Source organism: Syngnathus acus, chromosome 6 (genome assembly GCF_901709675.1).
Source record: "Syngnathus acus chromosome 6, fSynAcu1.2, whole genome shotgun sequence".
NCBI lineage: Eukaryota > Metazoa > Chordata > Actinopteri > Syngnathiformes > Syngnathidae > Syngnathus > Syngnathus acus.
The window spans coordinates 4,467,881-4,483,088 of record NC_051092.1 but is presented as its reverse complement, the minus strand read 5'-3'; the positions used below and the strand labels follow the sequence as shown (position 1 = coordinate 4,483,088).

General features: G+C 45.4%; 1 protein-coding gene and 1 long non-coding RNA gene across 4 annotated transcripts in view; one reads left to right on the top strand and one right to left on the bottom strand.

The window, feature by feature from the left end:
• wnt7bb (wingless-type MMTV integration site family, member 7Bb) overlaps positions 1-4,789 on the bottom strand; it is a 19,076-nt gene extending 14,287 nt beyond the window's left edge. Inside the window, exons 1-2 of one of the 3 annotated variants that reach the window (XM_037254063.1) lie at positions 4,638-4,789; positions 4,238-4,556 (exon numbers count right to left, since the gene is read on the bottom strand). In XM_037254063.1, the coding sequence (XP_037109958.1) occupies positions 4,238-4,311 (74 nt within the window). In that variant the 5' untranslated portion in view covers positions 4,312-4,556; positions 4,638-4,789. Of the gene's footprint in view, positions 1-1,766; positions 2,228-4,237 lie in introns of those variants that run through there. The other 2 variants (XM_037254062.1, XM_037254061.1) reach the window with 2 other exon arrangements.
• The window catches only part of LOC119124296, a 20,276-nt gene extending 5,068 nt beyond the window's left edge, over positions 1-15,208 (top strand). Inside the window, exons 2-4 of the long non-coding RNA XR_005098248.1 lie at positions 10,299-10,439; positions 14,611-14,727; positions 14,839-15,208. This is a non-coding gene — a long non-coding RNA (uncharacterized LOC119124296). The remainder of the gene's footprint in view (positions 1-10,298; positions 10,440-14,610; positions 14,728-14,838) is intronic.

Genomic DNA, 15,208 nt, shown 5'->3' with positions numbered 1-15,208 from the left:
TTCATTATTTAATTACAATTAGAACACATGCAATTAGCCATTAGCATCATCAAGGAGTGCTCAAATGTAATACTACCATATAAAATAAATTGTTGGATGGATTATTATGAGTCAGTGAAAGAGGAGAATTAAAAATTGGAGCGGCTCACGATGATGCAGAGCGCTGGCAGCCGCAGTAATACCTGCGCCTTACTATCTTTGGAAGGCAGAATTTTTGATGGAGAGCGGCCGGGAACTCCGCTTCCGCTCCGAGTGACTCCGAGTGGAAACCCACATTCCGTTGAGCATCTTTGCCAACGTGACCTGACAAGTACAACCCCCCCCCAAAAAAAAAACGGGGACATCCGAGTGGCTCTTACATCACTGTGTCGTGTGGCCCTCGAGACAACATGGGCGGCCGACGTCATTGCAGACGTTTTTGCGAAGCCACCGTCTCATTCGTCACATGGAACGCTGTGTGAGTCTCACTGAGGCAGCTTCAGCTCCCAGGCATGAATCTTACAGAGGAATGCACTCACAAAAATCATGCCTGGGACATATTTTAACTTGGATGGACGATTACAACCCCCCCCCCCCCCTACACACACACACCTCAAGAGCAGGAAATGTTGTGCTTTAGGGCTGAATGGGATGCGATCTGCTCTCTCCACTCAACGTGGGTGCAGATGCATGCAACTCCCCCAACTCTCCCAAACAGAGGTGCCTTGAGATAAGAGTGACCCGAGTGACAGGTTTCTTAAGATACGAGCAGTCATCTGACTGATTTTTTTCTTTTATTTTGGGCGAGCGCGAAGTTGATATGAGTGGAAAATGCCAACATTAGCATCAATAGGCGCCGTTTTAAAATCCTTTAAGTACTGGATATTTGAACACAAACGGTGGAGCAACACATGTAGACAGTCACTTAAGTTGCAAAAACTTTCAAAGATAAATTATTGACATTTATGGCAACAATTTTAAAGTTGAGGACAATACAAGGAACAATTAAAACTTCAAATTCTATTGAAGCCTATTTTCCGGCCTTTGCGGTCATATAAGTGACCTTGTACACATTCAACTGGTCACCTTGTCTATCGCAGGTCACTTAAGGAAAAACAACAGAGTACCCCCAAAAGTTCCACGCAAGCATGGTGAGCACTTACTTCGAACGCGGAACCTCAGAACTGTGAGCCGGTTGTGCCAACCACTACGGCGCCGTGCTGCCCCAACAAGAAACTTGCATAATCCAAATAAACAACGTGTTTATGTCTGTAACGTGCAAGCCTCGACTTGGGCGCCGTATGCGCCTGCAGTGAGCGTTGCCCACTTTTAACTTTGGGGGAAAAAAAAAACCCACCCAAAACCACACATCTATTTTAGCAGCAGGTTTGGGGTCTCCGGGCAGCAGAGGAAGCGGGCAGAAAGCGAGAAAACAAGCAAAAGAGCAAAAGAATGGCTTAGTAATTACTTTGCAAGTCCGGATCCTGCAGGGATGATTGTTGTTTAATTAAAAGCCGCGCGGCATTAGGGTGTCAATCAAGTGATGAATGGACTCACTGGGACGGTGAGGTCATAAGATAACACTCTGCGACTTTTCTCGCCAATTCGACAACCTGGTTCATTTGTTCTTGAACATCTCTGCCACTCAGTGGCCAAAATGAAGCCGGCAAGTCGAGAGAAGTTGGTCCAAATCTTGCCGAATGTGTTCAATTGAAGTTTGCGTGACAAAATGTCACCCGAATGCAACTTGAGTGGCTTAATGATGAAGTTAATTGGAGCCAACTTACAGGTAGCTGCCGCTGGTGAGGATGAGGAAGATCTGCGGGTAGTAGACTGACAGCAGAACACTGCGCGACGAGAACAGGATCATGATGACATGGAGGAGCCAAAGCGGCTCAGGCGCCTCGCACGGGGGATGAGCAAGATGGCAAAACACACTTTCAATTTTTCAAAATAATTAAAAAAAAAAAATCCGTTGCTCTTAAATCCCAGGTCTGTCTTTAAAAAAAAAATTAAAAATAATAAAATAAAAATCCAGCTCCCGAGTCACGCCGCTCCGAGCTGCCGTAGCCGAGTGAGCGGGGCCGGGGCCGGGGTGCGCTCTGACATGTCTCCGCAGCGGCGGCGGCGCGGCAGCGGTGGTGGTGGGTGATGCGTTCAGGGACCTCGCATGGCAGAAAAGTGCCTGTGCGCGCTCGGCTCCGCAGTCGCGGCTGCCATTGGGCGGCCGGAGACGATTGCAGTCCGCCCACTTTGCCACGGCGGGACAATAGGAAGAGGTGGTGGTGGGGGGGGCTTGCAGTGATCCGAGGTTTCATTCATCATCAACTGCACCGCACTCCCCGCCGCCACCCCTCAGAATAAAATCCCCCCCCCAAACAACAACAAACACCGGCATCGCAACTCCTTGCGCGCAAAAAGAGGAGCGTTCAAATCAGCACATTTTTTGGGGGGGAGGCAGGATGAGTCAGTCTGCATCCACAAGTTGGTGTTATATGCAAGCTTTGGGCTGGAATACGACGAATATTCCCCCGGCTTCTAAAATAGCACAAAAGTTGTATTGTCCGTCCCAAAAGCCCTCTTTGAAAGACGCTCTATGTAAGGGGTGGGCAAAGTATGGCCCGTGGGCCACAAATGGCCCACTCTCTTCTTTAATCCGGCCCACTGAACATTTACATTTTCAAGAGGTAATTGTTGTTAATTTGATCGTTTTGCCAGGCATTGGTAATTACAATGAATTTTTATTTGTTGATTTATTGTAGGGGGGAAAAAAATCCAGGATGCATTTGTGTCAACACCATTTCAGAATCCAGGCAAAGAAATGAAATAGCTGCAGAAATTTCAGCCTATGCGTGTGCATGTGTGTGCGAGCGTGTTGCTATGGGCCTGTCAGTCGACACCTGCAGGCTCCAGTCGTCGTAAATGAAGAGGGTACAATGAAAGATTTAGAGAAAGTAAAGGGATGGAAGGAATGAGCTAAATGGTCGGGCTTAGTAAACATAGTAAGAGCACCACACACACTGCATATTGTCTGTCATGCGATATGAGCATCTGTGGAGCTCCAAGTGTGTTTCACGCTTCACTCCACATGAGCTTCTTCTTCTCCCTACTTCTATATTTCTTTTACTATCTGGCTAGACACTCAGCAGCAGCCACAACACGAGGCCCACCTGCACAAACAAACAACTGCACGATGCCCATTACAAACGTACAACAATGTTTGTATTTGGCAAGGTAAAGCAAAATGGTGGCGTGTGGCAGGTGTATCGCCGCTCGAGTCGAATTGGAGAGGACAGAAATATGGAAAGAAACTGTAAATGTGAGAGTTTCACTGATCTTAGAAATGTAGATTTGATGCCAGAAAGTGTACATGAATGACTGAATGAAACTTTTTGCAGGGTGCAAAATAATGAGACATACTGATCTAATTTTTATATAATTACATTGGATTGCATGGATTTGTTGGACAAGACTTTTCAAAAATTGGGTCAAAAATAATCTAATTTGGGCTAGAGACGACCCAATTTTGGGGATTATTTGACCCCTTAACCTAAAATATTGCCGGTGGTGACTCCAAATCAATCGTTATTGTACAACACACGTTCACAAAAAAATGTTCACTTGACCCAACTTTTAAATAACCTAAAAGTTGGCCGACTCCTGTTTTTTTAAATCTCTTTTTAGCATGCATAAAGGGATTTTGATTTGGAAGAGGAAAATAAATGCAAATATAAGATTTTTAGGGTTGATGCCCTTTTTGGTGCACCCCTGCAAATTTCCAGCTCACTTTCATACATTTTTATCTTTTTTTTATATATCATGCTCTACCACCTCATGGTCTATACCTCGGCGTTTTCACGAGTGGTTTCTAAAATATGGGAACCATTTTCCCTTAAAGTCCAGCAATCTCCCTTCTTATCAAACATATTAGTGCAAATTATTCCGTGAGTTTTGCGTCTTCTTGTGTGTTCTCCTTAAGTGTGCAGAGGCGGTAAGGGGAGGGATGAGGAGAGTTAAAGCTAAACAGGTAAAAACTCAGTCTAGGCCGATGGAATGTGGAAATACAACTCTGGCGTGGTGCTATTAAAGAAGAAAAAAAAAAGGTATGCATGGCTGTAGACAGCAACAGGAATTGTTGGGAATGACACTCAAGCACGACTTCTTGCCTCATCCTGTTGATCAAAGCAGCTTCTTGCGCGGAGAAGCTTTATTCATTCTTTTTTTCTCGTTGGTTGTGTTGCACGCAACTAAAACTCACCCGAGTCTGAGGTAGATGATGCCCAAACACAGGAACACGGGGTACAGGGTCCAGGTTCGGAGGGGCTTGTGCATGGTCGTTGCCACTCCGTCCGTGGGCCATGCACTGTACGTACTGGATGCGTAACCACAAAGCGACTTGCTCCCCCCCGCCACCTCACAATCGGCCTACTTAACTAAGTAACTAACTAACCCTTCCACATGCACGCATGGCGACTTTTTCCCGCGGCACCGAGCTCGTGTAGAACCGTCCCCAGGGTGCAGTCCATGGTCCGGTCCGGTCCAGAAAGTAGCAGGTGAAATGTGCTGGTGGACGTGTCCTCAAAAAAAAAAAAAAAAAAGATTGGATTACTTGTTCCGTCCGATCTTTGAGCTACTCTAATTAAATATTCCCCGAGTACCTTTCTTTAAATTAACTCCATGGTGTCCTGACGCCAGACAGGTAAGGAAAGCCTCGCATGGGGGAGATGTGCACGCCTTCTTCTCCTCCTCCCTCCTCCCACGCGTGGATATGCAGATAATAATGGGGCCGGGCTTTGCTTCCACGCTCGCCTTGTTGCAACACAACAAAGTGATGATGCCAAATGATTCCTTTTATATATAACACAAAGAGAGGGGGGGGGGGCTTTTTTTTTTGTCACTTTGCAGTGCAGCGTTTGTGGCTTTTTTTTTTTTTTGCGCCACAGCAGCACTCCCCACAAAGCCAAGGCGCAAGTGGAATGTGTCTTCCACAAAGCAGCAGCGTGACTAATAATAATAACAATAATGACTAATAATAATAATGAGAAGAACGCAGAACTGGCGTCAGAGATGCGGTAGAAGTCATTCAGGATGTGTCAGTCACGCCGATTGGTGATGAATGGCGTGCAAAGGACATAAATTATACCGAAGAGGAAAAAAAAAAAAAACGTTCCCATCACTCGGGCTTGATTGTGGTTGAATTCTGAGCAGATGTGCACCAAGTGTGAGTGGCGCGTGTGTACGTCACAAGACTCCCCCTGCTGTCCAAGCATGGGAAGTACTCTTCAAACTTTCAAACGTAAATTATTGACAATTGCGGCAACGATGTTAGCACAACAAAGCAAACAACCGCTCTGTAAACTCATTTCTTTGTTGTGAAATGTGCCACAACAAAACTTCAAATGTTTATTTGAATTGCCCATCTTGAAATTTTGAATTCACATTTTGTTCTTTTGTTTTTCACAGTGACTAGCTAAAATTTGCCTTCCTTTGATTTTAAGAGATTGAAATGCAGAGCTGGTTTAATCATTCCGGGTCATGTAGCTAAATAAGGCCACCAAAATATCAGAACTTGCTCTGGCCGTAATGCAAAGCAGTCGTGCGGCAGTCCAAAGCGGCGTAATTAACGCGGTCGTCGACGAATACCTCTGACGGTTTACGGCCTTCGCGTGACATGCAAATAAGACGGCACGTGTCCCTAATATTGTGGTTGACCTGTGTACAAACCGCTCTCCATGTGTACCGAGGCACAATTTTGGTTAACAATCCGCATTCTGGTGTCAGTAATATGATTCTCGGGTTTCCACACGCACCTCAAAAGTATCCGTTAAGAAAATAATAGTAATGTGAGGAATCTTTATTTTCCCTAGACCAGTAATCGTCTACCGCTCATCTGGCTTCTTTCCTCATCTGCCTGGCACAGGAAAAAAAAAAATGTTTTAAGCGAGCCCGCTCCCACCCTCGACCAAATTTTATTATGCTAGCATGGTCCTTTGAAGCCACGAGCACCGCATGTTTCCAAGAAACAAAGTGCATGTGATGAAAAAAAAAAAACGAGGGGGGGGCGAGTGGCTAGCATGCTGTAATAATGACGGCGTAAACTACAATTACAGACGCGAGCTATCTGTGCGCGGGGCGGGGACCACGAGAAACAGACACGACCGCAGGGGCCTTTTGTTTCAAGGCATCTCGCCGTTGCGGTTGTCGAGGCCTCTCCCTTCAAAACACGCCCCGTCGAAATTCCAGACGGATTTTTTTTTTTTTTTTTTTGGAGACGTAATCAAAGTCTACGCGCAGGTCTGATGGCGACGTGTGTTTGATGTCTGGCCTGTAAAACGGCGACCGGCTTTGTTTGTCTTCATGGGAACCTTTTGGTTTGTTTAATGAAATGTCGCAAAGTTGCGATTGTCAACGTTTGCTTGGCTCGCTAATTGGATGTGAAGAATCGGAACTCTTTTAACGGGAGCAGGATTGACACGAGAGCAGGAGTATCAAAGTCATTTTTGTCGCGGGCCGCATTGTAGTCATAGTTTCCGTCGGAGGGCCGTTATGACTGTCAACGCAACACAACACAACAAACTGATGAATAACTAGTTTTGAAATCAGAGACTAGTACAAACTGTTCAAATAGTTTAAAAAGATGAATGGCAATAAAAAATAATTAAAAAGTGAAAACAATTTGTAATTTTAGTCATGACACAAAGTCGATGCACAATTTGTCTTCACGGGCCACATCAAATGATGTGTTGGGCCGTATCCGGCCCCCGGGCCTTGGGTTTGACACCAATGCATGTTTGGTGCGCGTCGACATTATGTCACTCACTATTGGCATTGCCGTCTCGCTGTCCCCATACACACACACGCACACAAACACACACAAACATAAAGAGCGCCATCCGGCACGCCAAGCCGGCCCACGAATGCGACGCATATGCACAAAGTCACAAATCAAAGTCGAGAGCGAACACACACAGCGACACACATATACACACACTTAAGAGTGTAGCACTTGGGTGGTACGCAGAGGATCTTGTGACATGGTGTTTATTTAATTTTAAAAAGCTGTGGCAGGGATGAGACCATCTGGGTCAGGAAGGACATATCGGCCCAAGCGAGTCAGACGCCACATCGCTGCTCGCGTCTCGCGCCGCCACCCGGGGTGGACCTCGTGGCCTGGAATATCTCGAAGGAGGAGGTCGGCTGCCCTAGCATTTCCGCAATTTAGTTCGGTTCACCTCGGTCGCCAAAATGCTATCCTCCGTTTTGCTCGCTCATTATTATTATAAGAGGGAGACAATAAAAAAGCAATATGGACCCACTCCCTTAATTAATTATTAATATTTAATTATTATTTGTTGAAGTAATATGTAAAAATTAAATTTTAATATGTAAGAACAGTGTTTCCCATTTTTTGGATTGAGCGAAGGCACATACGGAATTTGACAGTGGCAAACTCTCACGGCATACGGCCAAACGAAAACAGAAGAGAAGCGGCAATAAAACAGGCCAAAATCCAGTTTGTCAAAAGACTACTTGCATATCGTTTGTGGTTTAACCAAATGTGAGAATGTAGAAATAAGCTTCACGCATTCCTCTCAAACTGAGGAAAAGGGGGTGGAAAAAAAAAAAAAAAAAACTCTCGCTCGGGATCGTATCGTATTTTGGCTCGCTCGGGCCGATGTGTCGCGCTGTCGTTTGAAATGTTATGAAGCACTCTTGACCGACGACGAAACAAGCAACGCCAGCCGTTTGCCCGCCGCGTGTTTGCATGGGAGCCGCTTCAGCTGGAAACAGTGAGATGACTGAAATGCGCCGCTTGCCAAAACCATGGAGTGGCGTCTGGGGCTGGGTCCACCAAATCCACAAAGGGCCCCAGGCCTGGGTGGGGGGGGAGTACTGTATGTACTCCCAACACCCCCCCCCCCCTCCATTCCATCAACCCCTCGGCTTGCATTCCCCCTCATCAAGCAAAGTTCTCTGCAGCCAAGGAGGGAAAGTCAACTCTGACCTGGATGTCACATGACCTTTCATATGTCTAACTGTGAGGTCAGAGGTTAAACCAACTCCGCTGGTCCTCCCGTGCTGACCAATGAGTTTGACCTTTTCCTCGCTCCTCTTTACTCATGACTTTAGCGGGGTGATGAGGAAGGAGGTGGGGGTGGGGGATAATTAATTCCTCACTGGTACGTCAGGCCCTGAGCATCTCATGAATATTTGGCAAAATCAGTCGGATTCTTGCTTTTGGTACGGCGCCATTAGAACTGCAAGTTTGAAGAAAGCCACATGAACCAAGTGACACTGGACGATTTTTTTTTTCTTTAACGCATTCGGTGCCAGTCCAGATAAAATCGAGATTTGACGTCTATAGTCATCAGTGGCAGTGAAGGAGTCAATCATTTTTTTTCTTTAGCTCATTCAGTGCTAGCCCAGATAAAATCGACGTTTGACGTCTATAGTCGTCAATGGCAGTGAAGGGGTTAATGAACCTAAGGCTTGTTTTTCAGTTTTGTTTTTCTTGTTTTTGGATTGGGGTGACCAAGCAAAGTCCACACAGAGAGGCCGGATCTGAGATTTGAACCCAGAATTCCCAAAGTGTGACACAGACACACTCACCACTAAGCTCAGCGTGACTAATTCAGTTGCGCGGGACAATTAGCCATTAACTTTCGTCCCCTTTCGGGCAAACTCTGCGGATACATCAAATGCATTGCTTTGGCATTGAAGTTGACATACTTGTGAAAGCTCAACAGAGCGCGTTGACTCAAGGCGTGCCCCCCCCCCCCCTTCGTATTTGCACCTGACCGCGGCCGCGGCCCACGGACACTTGCGCAGACACACAAACAGAACCTCGCTCTGACCAGCTGGGAGTGTTTGCCGTGCGAGCGGCTCGCACATTGTACGCTCCGCCCGGGCCCTCGCTCGCACAATGGGCCCAATGCGCTGTCTGTGTTTGCACTGCACCTACCTCAAACAGCTCGCGTTTCCGCCTCGCAAAACACCCCCCCCTCCCCTGCCTGCCACCCTTGCTCCGATGCTGGCATTTGTCACAAACCACCAAAGCTTGGCCTCGGGTCACGCAAAAAAAAAAAAAAAAACGAGGCCAAGTTCATTGAGAAATCAGCTAGAATGTGAGCAATGCAACGAGTTACATTCGCTCGCTGTGTTTTGTTTTGATAATTTTTTTTTCTTCCCCACCGGCATTCCGAAAAAGGTCACACAGATATTGGTTCCCGCAGTATTTCATAGCCTGAACAATGGCGGTCACAAAGACAAACCCGCCGGTGGGAAACGGACGGTCGCCCCGAGGTCAGTGGCAGTCACCGGATGAGATTGACGGATGTGAAAAAAAAATAAAAAATCCGCAAAACCCGCCTGATCCAAGTAACAGACCGGGTCCTCACTTTGTGACATCATAATGTGAGGCGCCACCTTCGTAACACTCATCAAGTAATATAGCAATTAAAAGCATAAGCTATCGCATTAGCATTTTGCTCGGAACACTTTTTAGCTAATCTTCACTTTTGTCGTCATGTACCGTGATGTCGTGGCCGTTTTCTGAGCGCCGTACCTGTTCATGTGGTCTCAAGTTGAAGGTCTTTAGGTGGGTGGGTTCAACCGGACTTACCTGGGAGTCTCAGGTTGGGGCAAACACTGCTGCTCTTTGTTATGTCAGCCACACATTGAACCTTGCAGAGGCCTCACATTCACAAAGGATGGATCTGTTACAAAGACACACACACACACACACACACACACGCACACACACACGGTGCTTGTTTGCCTGTCTGACTGCGCGACACTAAGCTGACATCTCCAATCAGGTCAGGGAGGTTCTTGAAGTGCTCGCAGGCTCGGCTAAGGATGACAAAGCAACCGGACCTTTGGCCTCAAGCGCCTCCAGCGCCCGAGATCAAATATCCTTCAACACCAAGAGGATTCTTGCACCCGGACAGAATCAAGCACAACCTGAAACGTTGACAAAATGCTCAACCTTTAGCTCCGGCCTTTGCCTTTGTGGCCACATTTGTTGGATAACTAAACAAAAGGGACTCTCATTTCGCCGAGCTTTACAGACAAAACAAACATACAATGTGGCACAAACTTGACGTCACTGGCCTCGGGCTTTTTGTTTTTGGATGACAAGTCAGTCCTGACAACGTTCAAAATCAACAGCTCTGAACTCTGGGAAGACTCAAGATCCTGGAAACCTACCATTGTTGTTATTTATCATAATTGCTAAAATAATAAAATAATAAAATTTATAATAATAAAATTTATAATAATCGTGATAATTATAATAATAATAATTTTTTGTCTTGCAGTAATGCAGTCTTCCACCATCAGGGGGCGACAGAACTTGCCCACTCCAGCTTTAATGAAGTAGACGGAAAGAAAAAAACAGCACCACCTGCTGGATATCTTGGGGCACTGCCTGTCCTGCCCTTACTACAAAGTCGCCACAGGTACGTGTTTTTAACAAATGTTGCTTACTCATCGTTTGTTTGTTCCATTCTCATGATGTCACTTTGGTTCTACACACACTCGTGCACACTCTATTTCAACTTTGGGCCTGCGCTCGGCCTCCGCGTAACCCTCTCGTGCGTACGCGTGTGTGCGCGTGCATGTACTTTGTTGTGTCTGAGCGCTGAAGCATCCCAGTGAGCAATGGCTTCCTGTGTAAAGTTATTTCAACTCCCGAGGACTAGACCGGTTGCGGTTGGTCGGGCCTGCACGTGCGTTCCCCCCCGCGACACGCCGAGCAAAGAGGTGTTTCCGAAAGCCGGGTAGCGCCGAGCTCCCCCGCCGGGTCGGATCCGCTCCTGAGCATCTGGAATTTGACGGCACGAGGTCAAAGAAACTGTGACTTAGGTCAATGAGCGGATTGCGGTTTTATTTTCTGATATTTTCACGCTTATGTCAGGCGGCGGTCGCAATTCCAGCCTGTGCTACTGGCGTTGGGCGCCATCTTGGAAAAATATTTGCGGTAGATCTTCAGAGACAAAACATTGGCGTCTTTGTGATGGTCCAAGTGGCGTTTGAAGTACAACTTCCATTGCACATTTAGTTCCATGTGCGTTTTGGGTCGTGAGGTCGGTGCCAACAGCTGGTGAGAAGCATCCGCCATCGTGCTTTCGTTGGGTCACACCATTACCTCAGCGCAAGTGTGATATTTTCCGCCGTTGCGAACCAAAAGCGTAAAAGACATAAAAGCCTTCCCAGCGCCATGATGCAACACTTTATTTACTATTTATTCATTTATTTTACTCCACGCACTCCCTTAAATTAAAAGGAGGCCTCTTCGTTTTTGGAGCGAGTATAAACGGCGCCATCTGCATGCGGTGAGAAACTATTGTCAGCGCGGAATGTCATTAATTGTCTGTCACATAAAAGACATTTACAATGGGAACATTTGAAGGAGTCGCAGTTTTCCCAGATCACAACTGCCACTTGTAATCAACGAACCCACAAATATAATTTGTTTCAGCGCAACAAACAAAAAAGAAGTCCAAAATATCCCAGCGGCACGTTTTCAACAATCGGGGCAGTAAACACGATGAGCAGCAGCAGCACCGCATGCTGCAAATAATAATTATGCCTATTTTAAAAAGCTTAATCCCTAAAATGGCATGTTTGTTCAACCATTAAAATGTTACCGTCAAAGAGCCAAGCCATTTCGACACATTTGATTGGACAATAAATGACACGCGAGTGACCAAAGTAGAAATAAATAAATAAATAAATAAAAGTAATAAATAAATAAATAAATTAATTAAATTAAATAATATTAAATGAACCAAGTTGTGACAGCGGCGCCAGCAATATGCTGCAACCATACGACACAGAAAATCCAAATCGGGTCATCACAGAGCCGTACGAGAACAGACGGCCCCTTGATTGTTTTTTACTTTTCCCAGCTCGTCACACCATTTATTTGTTTTAGGTCAAAGTCATCCACCTCCGTATCTCCACTAGGCAATTTCACGCTCTGTAGTGGTCGGCCTACGAGTGGATTAAGACTTTTCCGTTGACCGCTGCAATCGCGGAGGTTATAATCTTGCACCCCCAAAGACACACTTCCCGTTAAGGCCAGGAAAGTTGTCAGACTCCACTTACTGGAATTTACAGCAAAGGCTCGCTGGCAGATGCCGACGATGTTCGGTGAATGGTGTCCGTGCGTCTTTTGTCTTTGCCGGGATTCATGGTTCCACAGCGGTCTTGGCGCCGTTCGCCGGCGGACAGATAAATCAGCGGTAACTGAGCGATTAATGCGATGATGACGGTGGCGGCTGATGTCATCAAGAGGCCACGGGGTGTGATGATATGTGTGGGAATGTCAGCGCGTGCGGTGCGCCGGGATCAATGAGGTGCGCTTCAACTCGTAAATGACATCGACGTGTTATGTAATCGCCACTCATGTGAGGCCTTGACCTCAGGTCAGCGACCAGCTCGCGGAAGCGTGTAGTACTTTTTCTTTTTTTTTTTTTTATATAAGTTGGTCGACTCGAGGAGAAATATGATTGTTATTGATCAGACATTTTCCTTCCTTTTTTGGGAAGATTTTGTTAACCACAGTTGGTTTTGGAGTAAAACTCCAAAAGATGTTTGGCACTGCTCATCAACAAAAGAACACCACATCTACTGTGAATCATGAAAATAATAATAATAATAAAAAAAATAATGTTAATAATAAAACGGGTAACCAAAATACATCTGTACTTTCTACTATTAATTGTCAAAACATTCCTGTCCAAATGTGGGGAGTGAAAGTAACAAATAATCAGAAAATACAATAAGTACTTGGAAAAGTATTCTTCGTTACTTTCAATCATTCGTGATTTGTTAAAAAAAAAAAAAAAAAAAAACGACTGTCATGGAGTGACTTTAAGCAGGGTGTCCGCTAGATGGCGACAAAGTGTTTAATATTTTCATAATGGTGAGACAGAGGAATCGGTAGGATTGCTAGATTTTCTTTGACTTTAAAGTTATTAAAACCCTCCCGAGTAATAACAGCTTTTAAGATAAGGGCAAAAAAAGAGAAGACGGTCCAGCTTTCATACGTGTACTTTGGCTTTAATCTCAGCGTGTCACGTGATAAACCCGGTGCCAGCAGCTTTATGCCAGCAGAGGACGCTGTTGCACAGGTTTTACAAATGAACCACATTTCAAGCCCTCAATTTTTCTTCACCTCTACTTTAGTTACCACGCTTAAACCAATCCGTCGGGAAAGATGTTTTTATACAATGAATAGAAAAAGTCTACACACCCCTGTTTGAAAGACTGTTTTTTGTAATATAAAAAGAGACCAAGTAAACCAAATAAATCCCAAATAAAATTTTATTTAAAAAAAAAAAAAAAAAAAAAACTGGAAAATAATCTGTAGTATCACGCAAGCAAAAATTCAACTCATTGGTAGAAGGTCACAAAATGGAAGCGTGCAAATGTCAAATGTCTGGCCCATTCCTTCTTCCCCCTCCCCGTTAGCTGCCAAACGTTGAGCCCATCCAGCAGCTGGCAAATGGAGGCCCGATGCCTGCACGCATATCGCTAATAACTTCATTAGCGCTCTCTGCCTGCTGCCAGCATCACACTGGACCAGATTCCACACTCAAATACGCCAGTGTGTGATTTGAAGAAGAACAGGCGCATATGTTTCCTCAAGGTCTCCAGGGTGCGGCACGAGACAGTTCCAGATATTCTTGTAAACACAACATGCAAATTCTCCGTTTGAAATGTAAATCTGCTGGTAGGCCGAGATGTGAGGAGGTGAAAATTGTGCTTCATGGAGCCTTAAATGCTTGTTTAATGTATAATAATCACAAGGGCGCGTGAGCTGGTGAATGGTCCCCAGTGAGGAAATGAGTGTTTGGTTTGGGGTGTTTTTTTTTTTTTTTTTTTTTTTTTTTGGTGGGGGAAAAATATTCAAGCCTTTTTCAACAGGCTTACTTACTTCTTCGTGTCTGTTTTCATTTAATGACCACTCCAGTGTGTGGCAAACCGCAATTTCTTCTTGAATCTTTAGAGGGCACGTGCCAAAGTCAGCTCTTTGTTTCGAGAAAGGAAACGCTTGCGTTGATGAGAAACTTCATAACAAGAAACATTTGAAATACCAAAGCAAAAGTTCAAATCTTAGCTTAAAATCTTCTGTATGGAGGTTTCGTGTTCTCCCAGTAGTTGTGTGCGTGTGTGTGTGTGTGTGTGTGTGTGTGTGTGTGTGTTTTCTCAGGCACTCTGGCTTCCTCCCAAATTCCACAAACACTGATGTCAGGTTCATTGAATTCTCAAAGTTGTCACTCCCTGCCTGTGAATGAATGCTTGTTTGTCCTATACTGTAAAATGTGCAAGAATACATATATAACATTGAGTTCACTGGAGGTTCCACGATGCTTTTTGTTTTTTCGGTTCCTTTCAGTTTGCCTATTGGTGCCGTTGGACCGCGCACTTCATCACGACTCCCCGCGATGCTTTTTTACTCCATAACAGAAGGAGAGCCCAGTGTGCGCTTTGTGATTTATCGGGTCGGCACGCCTTTAAATCTTTCCTACCCACTCTGGCCCTCCTGGCTCTGTTATTGGGGCCAGAAAAGAAGAAGAAAAAACACTATATATGCCTTGCATGATGCATGGGCTTGTGCAGGGAAACAAATTTGCGGTGCTGCCATTGCAAATTGACACCAGGGGGGCCCAGTGTGCTGATTCAGAACATGGGGGGGCAGGCTGTCTCCATGCTGCAGATCACATCTGATCTCTCATAGTGAGTTCAGTTCTCTTGTGACTACTGCAACATTGTTGACACATATTATAAGTCAAATGAATGAAATGACATAAAGTGTGTGTGTGTATATATGGACATTTTGAATTCCAGATATTTGGATCATATATTCAGTCTCGCTGTTAAATGTTGCTGAGATACTCCGCCCGCCTGCTTCAAACAATCTCGACAAGCGGACGTCCTCCTCGCCTGTTGAAATGATACAACGCCACGCGTCCACGAAAGCGATATTGCGGACGGTTTGAAGCCCGAGGCCCCCTTAATGTTGCTTTTGTAAACAATCAAGCCACGTCGGAGGCCGTAGCTCATGTCGATGCTTAACATATGGTGGAAAACGTCTCTGAAGAGAGTCCACGCAGAAATATTTTGACAAACGAGAGCACATGCAGACCTCCGCCAAGGCTTAGACATTAATCAAAGTCACTCTACGCTCATTAAAAAAAAAAATCATTTCAGGCATTTA